Below are 13,500 nucleotides of genomic sequence, written 5' to 3'. Positions count from 1 at the left end.
GCCTCAACTATACATACAACTACAGACTAGAGCTTTTATCATTAACTCTATAAATATGGCAAATTTGCAATTGCAAAAATGATTAAAGAGGGCTCCTAATTTGCAGGCCCTGCACACAAATGTTTACAGACATATATTTACTGCACACTACACTATTATATCATTTTATGAGGACATACAATGAGCAGATATATACCGTGTTCATTACTGGTAGCAAGAAAATAGTGCTGCATACCAGAAAGCACCTGATTTTTCAATGAATCAAGGTCCCCTAACTAGTCTATGATAAGCCCATCACTTAGTGAAGAAAGTCATACGTTCTATTGAGATCAATTCAAAAACAGAAAGTCAGCAAAATGTCTTGCACGACTGACCTTAAATTAGATCTACTCTCCACTGACACATCATTATATTTCTACTATCTTACACAGGACTCTTTCCTGCAATTCTTTATCATTTACCCCTACAAAAACTGTCACCAATAAAGTTTATAATAAATCCAGTTGTCAGGCTCATGCACCTCATCAGCTACACCTCCTCCGACATGCCAGTTCTTAAATGTGTTTCTTGTTTCCGCTACCATTCAGGACAAAATGGAAACTGCTGACGTTTAAGTGCAAAGTATTAGAGGGCTTAGATGATTAGTTAAGCAGCAAATCAACTTTGATGAACCTAGGGTAGTCAGAAATTAGTTTATTTCGATTCCCGAGCAAAGTATTTGTAATTTTTTTTCATACTAAAGGTTGCACATTTGCATCCTGCTTTCATTGAACCAAGAAGGTCCAAATAAGTGCACATTTAGCATCACAGTTTGCATCACTATTTGCCTAATAATAAACAAGTTGTTATCTTTCCAATAATATTATTATGGATTAGCGTTTAGAATAAATATAAGTATATAAGGCCCACATGACCCTTTTGTTAGAGGAAGGAAAGGAGCAGTTTCATTTCAAATGTGCATATTGCGTGTTTCCCTAAAAAGATCAAGATCACATTTATTTCTTTCACCAGAGGAAAAATATATTAAATAAAAGTGATGGGATATGTGTTTGGGAGCAATGACAAAATAAGGATAAGCTTTAGAGAAAAAATAAATAGGAAATAACTTTCTGTGAAGTCAAAAATGTGTGATAGCAAAAAGCTGCCCTCTGTTGCCATTAGAGCTACCCCATTAACATTAGAGACAACCTAAACACCTAAGAAGGTTGACCCTACACATTCGGAGATGTCTGCCCCCTATAAAGGCAGTTCACAAAATGTAAAAAAAAATAGGCCTTACAAAAATGATAAAGTAGATGTGACTTATGCACGCCTGTATTACTTAGTATGTATTTGTAGTTTTTATTGCTCTGATATATTTGAAAATAAAATTATCAGTACTGGCATCACTGTTGACCTATTTAAAATATATGATGTTATAATTTTGCATCTGCTATGAAACACACTAAAAAAATACAAAAGGGAGGAAGAATAATCATAAACCTTCGTGCATCTCTACATGAGACTAATCCCTGTTTCAGAAGTGTCTCCTTACACAACTTCCCTGCACGTGTGTAAATGTTGCATTGTCCTACCTTTGGGGACTTCTTCCAATGTCAGCACCATATATATATATATATATATATATATTGAGGTAAATATCACAAAGGAATCCGTATGAAGGTAAACTCACTCTGAAACCCCAACCAACCAACAAGAGACTTTATCAGATTAAAGTTATTCCCCCCCAAGTGGGAAGCAGGTTACAGTGGCACTGAATATGTTAAGTACAGGGGCAATAGAGCAGAGCAGCATTTTTCTGAGCTGGCTCTGCAATTTTCAGTGTGCTGCAGTCAGATCTTTGGAAATGTGCATGCACATCCATTTTACTGACCTTATTTCTCACACACCCTCGCCATCTCTCCATCCAATTTAATTAAAGATTCTGCGTGCTTCTAAACACTTCCTTACTCTTTCAAGATCACCTGATCCTCCAGGGATAAGGAATAATGAAGGATAGCGCAGGGTACAGCATGGTATGGTATCTCAGAGCTGCCCACTCTACTGATCTGGTAGAACTGAATGAAAATTATGTAGAAAAAAGGCCAAGAAAAAGATTATTACAGATTTAACCTCTCCACTGTCAAAGCCACACAGTTTCAAACAGAGGAATAGTGTCATTTAAAAAAAAAAAAGGCTATGGAAAGAGCACAGGTCATTTTCGGCTACTGAAAACAGCGGAGTATGGTTCAAATCCCACATCAGCTTCTTGTGACCTTCTGCAAGGCCTTTGTTTTCTACTGCCCCAGGTTCCAAAAATTAGATTATGAGATTCACAGAACAGATGCTTCCTGTGATTAAAAAATATGAGTATAATTAGCAGCACTGTACAAGAATAATTATTAAAGAAAGCCTTGGTTGTCCATGTATATAGGGAAGTGCAATTTTTTAGCAAGCAACTGGGGCCTGTTAATGACATTCCCTATGAAATCCATGTACGCACCATTCCCTATAAAATCCATGCACCCTCCATTCACATATTGTATATGTTAAAGCACATAGACACGTATTAAAACTGACTAACAGGGGCGTAACTAGAGAGGAAGCAGGACCTGCGTTTGCAGGGGGACCCAGGAGGTATAGGGGGCCCCATGAGGCCCTAATTAATGAGAAAACTCAATATATATTAGTAAAACAGGACAACCTCTGCATATGTTGGGGGCCATAAAATTATTTCACTGTGGGGCCCAGTAACATCTAGTTATGGCACTGCTGACTAATGCTTTTTATTTTTTCTAAACATGAATTGAAGTGTGAAATGCCTCTGAACTACAATTCCCATCACTCTCAGATAGCTTCTAGCTGTGGACCATTGCTTCTTTGGAGATACGGAAAGCAAAGCGTTAAAAGGAAATTGGCCATTTTTCATTTTGTCATTCATATGAATTTCAGAAGGATAGATAGGAAGCATATAATATGCTGTCAAAGTGGTCAATAACTTTGTTACAACCATTACTCTCTAGAGTCAGACAGTTTAAGACTTATTTCATCATTCCAATAGAGCCCCAAAATATTTTGCTCATGAATCGATACAACATATACCGGTAATAAAGGGATAAATCCCTATACAGTGTACAGAAAGAAAGAACAATAAATAAGTGTGCCGAAATAAATTCCAGCATGTTACTTATCTCGTCAAGGAGAGCATTACATTCTCTTCTGAAAGGCAATACATCATAACAGTCCATTTTAATTATATTGACGCATATTTTTTGTGGGGGTATTAACCGTTATGAAGCCTCCAAAATTTGCATCTTAATCATTTCTATCAATGCGAATATCACTCTGTTTTATGAATGGCTGCTTTGGAACACTTATCTTTATGGGATGCAGAGATTGTTTTTCTGCATTTAAATGTGTCGTCCTTCAGCATGCTGTTTGTGTGACAACATACCGGGTGAGAGGTCAAGCGAAGAATAGACTGGACTGATGCAATGGATAAAAGGAAGACAAAATGAACATTCAGCAAAATCCTCCCCCCATTTATACAACAGGTTCTTCTAATATTAACAATCTTCTAAATGTTCCATACAGACAGCTGTGACTCCTGCCACAATATATACGAGAGCAGCGCTCTATATGTTAATGTAACCCATTCCATCAATGAGGACTCCAGAGCAGTAAATATATTAAATATTTAATGCAGCTTTCACGCTAGACATAGTGACTGGGCTCAATGAACTATAAGATATTCCACTTAGAATAGTTCTCTGTGCTACCTGCCATGTAATTGAAAGAAGAGGTGAAAATAAAAACAGTCATCACTTGGGGAGATTAGTGATTGCATGAGGCCGATGGTCTATTTAATTTTGAAAACGTGATACATTTTTATTTCTAAATATATCTTAAAGTAAAGTGTAATATTCAGCATTTTACACTCTAACCATCAGGTCACCCTTCAAGGTCACGTGTGTTTATCTGTGAGTGTGTGCCTACAACCTCCATTTCCATCATTCTATGACTATTAGAAAACACAGTGAACCAGAGAAAATAAATGTTTTTTTCCTTTGCTTTTGGTGAGTGGATTAATTACTTTCTCACTTGACTTGTGGCCATATTTCCAGCATCATAGGTTAGTCTGTTTCTCTCTATACACTCACACGGGCACAGACACACACAGCTCAGCTGAAATCCATTCAAACGCTAAGCTTAATGATACATTTATACAAAGTACGTGTATTTCGTTTAGATCAACACAATACATTTCTCTCGTCTCAAAGAGCTTCAATCACTTAACAAAATATAGGAACCTCATAAATGGCCAATGTATCTCTTTTTAGCATTTCAGAATGACTTTGTAAATTAAACTTCTCCAATAAATGCTGAACACCCCACGTCACTAAAAGTTTGGTTTATCCCACTACTCGTATACAACCAGTTTCATGCTTAATTAGTCACGCTTCCCACATTTAGACATAGAATAGCAGAAGGAGGAGCTATGTTATCTCTTGGGTTTATTACTCCATCTGGAAAAGCCACATGGAATTTGGTGATTATTTTGAAACGTTACCCAGCAAAGTGCTCTCCCCTAAATATCCTAATGACATTGAAAAAATACTGCATTGCAGTACTCAGTCTACAGAGTTGTATCCTTAGCTGTCTTGTAGCCTAAAATAAATGTAAATAAATATACATACTGTATCCTGCATAGAGGGGCTGTTAAGTTATGAAGTGCATGTATATCCAAGATACATTGTGGGCTGTTTCTTGTAATTGCTTATACACATACTGTATACCCATTACTGGTTTCTGGAACTTTAGTGGCTAAGGACACAACTTCATATACCACAGAGCTTAGTGAACTGACCAATAGCATGTATGAAGGACATGCACAAATGACCATTGATGTTCTCTCTATTTGAACAAAAGAAAGTGTGCTTGTGTGCGTATGGTGGTGGGGGGGGGATCCATGCAAATCAGAGGCTGCTGAGAGACACTGAGATTGTCAGAACAAAGAAAGTGAAAGGAATTGGATTTAATTTTCCCAGAAAATCTGTATCCCTTAAAATATGAATATGCATCACATGAATTAAACGGTCCAGGTACCTTACTGCAGCACTCCAATTAATGAAATGCCATCATTTAAAAAAATGTATTTAGAAAATGCTTCATTGCACAAAACAAGAGGCTAATTACAATTTAACACTAGACACAACTCTTCATATGATAAATATCGATGGATGTTGGAAATATAATATCAATGGGTACTGTATATTTCAATACTTCTCTGTGGTTTTCAGTGTTTTCTCTATAGAGCTCAGTGCAGGTATAGGTATCTGTTTTATGGAATGCTTGGGACCTGGGATCTTTCTGTAAAACTGAATCACCCTAGCCTAAGTCTGCTAAATATAATTTAAACCAAGAAGACAGTACATGTGTCATCCGCATGGGCTCCTATACATCTCTCTGCTTGATTTCCTCCCTTCAACACATTTTCCCATCTTTAATCTGAAATCAGTGATCAGGCCTCCCGTGGAGGTGATGAGTGGGTGTCGTTTGAACAAACAACAAGGCACAAGCAAACTGGAAGAAAAATAAAAGTTCACATAAAGGAAACAGTGGTCCAACTCCAAGAACTTACAATTATTTTTTCTCTTCAGAAGAATCAATTGATCAGAGCGTGCTATGAGGGTTACCTACATCCCAGCCTATAACGTTTCACTGGAGCTAAACGAAAAGTGTCATTTTACATCTTTCTAGTGGAGAGAACTGGGAAAGGGAACAATATCTTCAGTTTCTCAGGGAGTTCTGGGAAATGTGATTACAAAAGACACGAAGGAAGTGATAACCACAGCAGGGAAAAAATGAAACAAATGACCATATTATCCTCTGCCTAAAACTTTACTCAAACCATAAATCTGAAAACTGGCATTTCTACAGGCTAATACTAAGTACACCACAGCACATTTTCTAAATAAAATAGCTTTGCATTGCACACTACTGGTAACAAGGTTCTCTCTTCCTCATATTAGTGACCACCATTTAGCTTTGGGTGAACTCGTGCACATCTGTAAACTCCTTAACCCATGACTACACACACACGTACACACATATATAGGCATGTTTGTGGGCATACATGTATATGTATATACATATGTATTTTTGTCTTAAATTACCTGTAAAAATGCACGCATGTACACGTTTATTCACATGAATTTTTAGTACACACTGCTTTCATTTATCCACTGCAATAAGGATCAAAGTCAGACATGACTGTATCATTGTACTCAACTGGAAGAGAACCTGCATTCAGCTACAATACATGCATTTCCAGAGCTGCATATTGTAAAAAAAGCTTTACCGGCTATACATTCTTTCATTTAGTAAATAGGAACGAACATTTAGGTATTGTGTGCAATGGAGTGAAATATATCGTATGATTACAGGGTTTTTTCTCTTCTCATGGGCTGATGTCTGACTGTATTTCACAATTTAACAAAAGAGCAGATTAGGACAGAGTAATTGCTGCTCATGGTTTTCAAACTTCCACCTAATGTATTATATAAAGTAGCTGGTAGGTAGGGTGCTGAAAAGAGAGTATCATTATGATCTGAAAGTACTTGAGCGACAGTGGTTTAAAGCCTATATAGTAAAAACGATGTGAAGTTTACAGTAAATTCCATTTATTATATCCGCCAGTGCAGAATGATATGCCCTTAAATTTCACATGTGCCCTGAATGACAGCGCATAACAACTCAGCAACAATGTAAATACATTTGCCATTAATTGTTCAGCCCTGAACAAAGAGAACTATGAAAGGTTAGACTGGAAAAAGTGCCCATATACATCTGAAGAACATTCTGCTACGTGTTCTCAAATGACTGGGTTCTTACTTCATCCAGAATTACTGGTGGTGGTTAAAACTCCTTTCTGACTGAGCTCAAAGACAGAAATGCATTTACTGAAACATTTTTCTTTCCTTCTCCTGTTCCCACTTGCCTTTGTTCTGATAGCAAAATGACTGCAGATCTGTGATTTGGCCCTTAAAGTGACTGCATAATGCAAATAAAAGCTAAAGTACAAACCCAAGCCCAGTTACACATGGTAGGCACAAATATGAGATGAAAAAAAGCATTACGTTATTGACACTCTAGGAACGGCAACATCTTATTTTGTAGGCAGAAGGGGAATAAACAGAGGCACAATGCCTATGAACGGACAGATGCTTAAATATACTGTTAGGCGAATCACTGTACATCTGTGGCAGCAATGTAATTAGCACCTATATGTAAAGAATAATTAAAGTTGTGACTGCCACAAAGAAGAGCAGATAATAGAGGTAGCCCCAGTCTTTTTTTGACGCGCTCGCAATATTCCCAAATGATTGCCACCTGCTCCCCTATCTCGGCTCCCTCCCTGGTTGTTTCCTCGGCAACCTTTCACTAGCTTCCCCTTGAAGCTATAGCTTTCAGTTCGACTGCTCTGTCTAATCTTGTTTGTTTTACAGCCATCAAAACAAGCAGACAGACAAAGATGATTCCTTAAGAATGGTAAAGCTGGGTGGGGTAGAATGGAGCCTCAATTTCCAGAAACAAGAAAGTGTTTTGTGGTGCAAGTCTACGGCAGGTTTCAAAGGCGCACGAATTGCAGTCAGGGGAGTACATTACGCCTGTGTCCCCGCAGTGTTTCAATGACATGCCATGCAGGTCACGACTGCAAGATTTAAGTGTGGCACTTTCCACTCATTGTGAGAAGCCTATAGAAAAGGAGCGTCAAGTAGTTACACAGTCTGGGTTTGGAAAGAGAGAAAAGAAAGGACAGATGTACTTATTTAACATATGTGCTTTCTGCGGCAGACGTTTTTGCTTAAAGGCACAAAGCTTTCAGCGGCAGACTCGGGGGGGGGGGGGGTAAACCAGTGGCACGTCCAAAGACTCATGTAATTCAAATGAAGATTACACAGCATCAAGTAAATCTTTGATGGACATGCATTGACATTATAGTTGTCAAGGAACCCTCCCAGACTGCCTGAAACACGCACTGGCAGCAGCAGGGAGATGACTGAATAGCATCTAACTGGGAAAAAAGGTCCAAAAATCAAAATAACTGCTTACATTCAAAAATAAGAAAGGTTGGGAAATTAGACTAAAATAGAAATATACAAGACACTCTAAGCCACTTACCATCTTCAAGCCATTCCACTCCATCTGTGACTATGGAGATGGAGCCTTGTAGCTTGTCACAATGTCAGAAGCAAAAAGAGCGTTATGTAAAAGCTGACATTCCTTCTTACAGTACTGCTGGCAAGCGATGCTACGAAGGACACACACACAGTGCGCGCTCAAACACACGCCAGCCTCCTCCTCTTTTTATGAGGTCACGGCAGGAAACTCTGAAATACAATATGCAGCATTCACAGAGTCCCTATAAATCATTCTGATGAAAGATTACCATACAGAACACGCATCTCATCTGAAATTAGCAGGCACGATCACATTCTGGGGACTTGGTCTATCTACATTTTTCTGGGTTTCGGGAGTCTTTTGTGCTGAAACACAATGACAGAACCCAAATCTTGCACACAACCCCCAGGATAGGCATAGACAGATGAACATGCACACTACAGACTTTGGAGGTGTTTTACTGATGAGGATGATGCTATCAAGTAACATAGAAATGACCTTGAAAATGCTATTTCTTTCAAAACAGCAGATTTCTAGGAGTCAAATCAGTGAAAAAAGCAGAATAGCACTGCTTAAGCGACAAAGACCAAACGTAAAGCAACATATTCAGGTGCAGACACAGACACAACAGATTAACAAACTGAATGGAACTTCAACACAAGAGAGGATTTACGTACCATCACCATTCTTATGGGATTAAATTGAGTCTTGCCGGACTTCGATATTTCTCCTCAATTTCTCAACAGACAGTTCGGGATGGTTTTATTTATTAAATGTTTTTGTTTGTTTAATGTATGATATAGATTCTGCTTGTTCCTAATCCAGAGACCACCATGAAAAAAAAAATATGTAATTATACCTAAAATATTTCAAACAAAAAGAACTAACAAAAATAAATAAATAAATAAAACCAAACCATAAAATAGAAAAATTAAAAAAAAAAGAAAGAAAAAAAAACAAAGGGAGAAAAAGGAGAAGCAGAGAATGTGGTTATGCCTCTCAGAAGTAGGGTGTAGATATGAAAATAGGCTTGAGCCTTGCTTGAAAATTGGCTAGATGCTTGCATGCATTTATGGGACTATCTGTCACATGAAGCCAGCGTCTGGTTGGCTGTCTGGCCTGGAGAAGGTGGGGCTATATAAGGTGCTATTGAAATTGGCTTCTAGCAGACTGAAGATCTTAACTCCTTGCCTGCTGTTGCAGGGAGGCTGTTCCCGATGTTCTTTTGATATAAGCTGCTGCCAGAGCCCTGGGGTCAATGGCTGGGGGATCAGCATTGAAATGTTCCTTGTATCACATCATTAATGACTAGCTGCATCCCTTAGACTCAAGCAGTTCATTGTATACCTTAACATCAGCCTGCAAACTGTTTTAGTCCCAATGATTTTTATTAAAATGTGTATGTATATATATATATATATATATATATATATTAAAAATTCATAAAAGACAAGGGTGATTGCAGCAATACAAGCAAGTACGAGCTGAATGACAATATTGGGGATGCTGGGAATTGTAGTGCACAATAACTAGAAGGCTATTAATTTAGTAACTTTAATATAGATACTATCCACCAGTAACCACTGTCTCTTTACTTCTACAAACAGCCCAGCTTTACATGTCTTAAACATTTGCAAATGGAAGCCCCCAGCATAACAGTTAACTAATGAGGTTTAAAGAGAAAGGCATGCATTCAACTTAAACAGAGAATCTATATTTAGAGAAACCTTGCTCCCTAGCGCCCAAAGAGTTAAGGAATGATTGAATATATTTAAGTAAAGCCACTATTTCTGTTTATGATAAACCATTTCTATGCATCTTGTGTTCTGGCCCTGGGGCTGTGATTTTTAACCTTTGACCCTGCAGCTGTTGCTGGTATAACACCCTAAAGGTTATCAGGGGTTGCTGGGAATTGTAGTCCAATGACATGTGGGAGGCCAATTACTGGATAGTGTTGTCATTTGCCTTAGTTATATATTTTACCATTTTATCTAGGATATCATTGTTTTGTATTTTGGGGGAAATTTAAGGAAGGTTATGTGGCCCATCTGCCTCAAGGTAGGAGGTCTCAGCTCCACTATATGTGTTGTCTATCTTTAGTTTATAATCAGAATGAAATCCTTTATTGACTGGAGGATTGCAACTCAGTGCATTATATCTATAGCAGTATAAGGGCTACTGGAAAATGTGTGTTTTTTTTTTAAATTGAATGCAGTTTTTTGGGACTCTTTGGCAATTGTCATACAAGCTTTTTGACATATACAAACTCTGCAATGTACACAAGAGCCTCTGTCTCCATTCATTACAGGAACACTGCATGTTTTGTCCACATGCTGTGAGGTTATATTGCTTTAGCACAATGTAAATTAGAGACATTATATATATATATTCCATTATTTTAGTATGGCTAACAATATAATGACAACCAACGGTTATACAGGAGAACACTAAAAAGGGCATAACTCCAGCTTTTTCAGAACTATTATTCCCATCATGCTCTGGGAGACTGAGTTTAAACCATCTGGAGTGCGAATGTTAATCAACACTGCTTAAGACTCATTGAAACAAGCATTGTTCTACACCCACATCCTGCACATGAAAATTGGAACATTTTGAAAATAGTGTGGATTAAATTTTAGTGGTTGGTATATCCATATGTCTCTGTTGTCTCCATGGCTGAGCAGAATATTGAAGATCAATGCCAACCCTCCAACAATCGCTAAGAGTCCCATGAAGCAGAGGAACTTAGAAAACCAATCCCACAGAGGAGAACAGTGTCTGTCAGGAGCTCATAGGTTCAACTTCAATAGAGTAAATTCACTTTTACTATAAATGTTAGGGGAAGTCACTGCTGAATCTCAGTTTCATGGTAGAATGAGTAAAACAATATACAGTTTTTTTTTTTCTCTTGCAGCTTCTTCATTTTTCACAGGAACCCAGGTGACACAGATGCATTAACCAGTGGGATAAACATGGGGTTAAATGTCTGTATTATATCTGCACATACGGTGGTGGCGCTGTCTGCCCAGCCTAAAAGTTATCCATTAACTCCTATGGTGGCCAAAATCCAATGCAATGTATATTATGAAGCTGTTTAATTATTATGACTCTTTTGCATTTGTTTTGTAACAAAATGGTAGTGTCAACTCCACTCTGTTTTGTATTCGCCCTAATGTATACAGCTATTTACACACTGAGCGAAAGCTGAACTGACACAAAAAAAGGCAAACCAGAGATGCTTATAAATATGTTGACTGTACACATTGAATTTATTTGGCAGATAAGAGAAACAGTTGTTTTACTCATCTCCTATCTCAGCAAATATCCTGATTTATCCAAGGTCACAAAAATAATGATTTCTGCATCAGCTGAATGCGTGTATATCTTACTAGCATGTCAGGGCAGAACAAGGAGAAATACACATATTGATTACGCTATTAAGCATGAACACATATCTTTGCAAAGTTGTATTTGCACAAAACCCTTCATGCTTTTATTTAAACGGCCCATAGTTCATATCTTTTAGAAAGGCAGAAGAAATGCATAGCTAACCTGTAAGAAAAGGACTTAACCATCACAATATATTAATGTGACCTTCGAAGGGTTGTACACAAATGTAACTTTATGTAGTATCATTGTACGAAAGTAATAGAGAAATGCGTTTAATGTCTTTTCAGATATCTGTTTAATGCAGTTAAAGATGATGCTGAGAACATGTTCTGCATGCTAGGGAACATATCCTATCAGCTTAGTCTCCCGTTCCGTTTGTAACTTTCCCAACCAGTGCAAACAAACAGTGCAAGACAGTTAATACCTGCAATAGTTACTATCGCTCCAATGTCTTTGCCATGAACCATCCCAACTTAAAGACCAATCTCACTGCCTTCTACACCTATTCCAGAGCATAGACATAAGGAGCACCAAATCACAAAGGGAGAATTTTTTTACAAGATTGACAGAATGCAGTTCCAGAATAGTGACGTGCCCCTCTACATCACAAAGGCTGAAGTGAAAGCATGCAGACTTCCAAGCTTCGTCCGGAGGAAAAAAAAACCCATCACATTGAAAGAATACAAAGACACATAAAGGAAAGCAAACTTCTCCAAAGCTGATCAACCACAATCAAATCAAAAGGATGACTGAATTTCCTTACCCTATATGAGCAGCCTTGTAAGTCATTAGTAGCAGATGCAGGTAAAAGAGATGGGTTCACGGCGTATCTCTTAGCCTGACTCCAGCAAGCATTGTTCCCAAAGGTTACAGACATCTTAATATCACAAGCAATCAGCAGTATCTCTTACCGTCCAGATGGGCTACACCACAAGCCAATTCAGCATTAATAAACACCTACTCTGGGCAATTTTAAAGCCCCACTCGGTACTATCACAGAACAAAAACAGGTGACTGATGCACTCATTAACCTCTGTGCTGTCACAAGGACCAACAACGTACTGCGCTGATGAATCCTTTGGCTGCAGAGAGGTTTGAACTTCATGAAAAAAAAAATCTTGGTTTTTTTTTGCTTGTCGTAAAATCATAAACGTACCATATAAATGAGAACATCAGGCTAATTTTGTCTTCGTTCAAAAAAAACCAAACAAACCCCAACAACAATGTAATCATTCTTCATTATCGCAGTTAATACTTCAGCATGAAAAATTTTAAGAGTCAGATAACAAAGTGCCAAAATGTTACCTCATTATTTAATAAAGCAGCATTAAGGGTCCTGGTGATTTCAAACATCTTGCCAGAGAGTAACAAAATGAAGCCTTTGCTAAGCTCCGTCTGCAAGGGGTCTGGCTGAATTGTTCTTTCCAAGAGAGTCAATATGATGATTCCCTAGGGTTCGCACATCAGAGCTTCTATTCAGTGAGCTGGATTTTCTCCCTGATCAAGCACACAGAGTACAAATGCATTCAGCAGCATGGACCGTTCTCTTGCAAGGTTACACTGCTACAAACATGGCTGGTGTTAAAAGTATTCTTTCAAAGTAACAATTCAAAGCATCACCACCAGGTGGTTTGAGCACTCACATGCAAATAACCTTGAGGAGAAAGAGTTTCTTGGTTGGATGTGCAGATACAGGTATATTGGCTGTTTGCAATCCCAGCTGCTGTCTCCCCACGACCCCTTATATCCCACTATCTCCAGAGATAGGAACTGCACATTTCACCAGTGTCGCAGCATAACACAGACATCCTTTTAACTGCAATGACTCACATCTGCTGTGTTGCTTATTGATTTACACCTGTAATGCATATATTTAGTGAGATCTAATTCCTGAGCATTGAAATACACATGCTGAAAATATAATCCTTCTACTCCTCCAGCTGTGCA

General features: G+C 38.1%; 1 protein-coding gene across 8 annotated transcripts in view; it reads right to left on the bottom strand.

Annotated features, from left to right (window-relative positions):
- The window catches only part of elavl4.L (ELAV like neuron-specific RNA binding protein 4 L homeolog), a 64,908-nt gene extending 51,789 nt beyond the window's left edge, over nucleotides 1–13,119 (bottom strand). For 2 of the 8 annotated variants that reach the window (XM_041589170.1, XM_041589172.1), the window contains exon 1: nucleotides 12,317–12,469. In XM_041589170.1, the coding sequence (XP_041445104.1) occupies nucleotides 12,317–12,430 (114 nt within the window). In that variant the 5' untranslated portion in view covers nucleotides 12,431–12,469. Of the gene's footprint in view, nucleotides 1–8,163; nucleotides 8,230–8,840; nucleotides 9,196–12,316; nucleotides 12,470–12,858 lie in introns of those variants that run through there. The other 6 variants (XM_041589169.1, XM_041589171.1, XM_018256506.2 and 3 more) reach the window with 4 other exon arrangements.
- Between the last annotated feature and the right edge of the window lie 381 nt (nucleotides 13,120–13,500).

The sequence above is a fragment of the Xenopus laevis genome, chromosome 4L (genome assembly GCF_017654675.1).
Source record: "Xenopus laevis strain J_2021 chromosome 4L, Xenopus_laevis_v10.1, whole genome shotgun sequence".
Taxonomy (NCBI): domain Eukaryota; kingdom Metazoa; phylum Chordata; class Amphibia; order Anura; family Pipidae; genus Xenopus; species Xenopus laevis.
The sequence above is the reverse complement of the archived record's forward strand: the minus strand, read 5'-3'. Positions and strand labels throughout refer to the sequence as shown.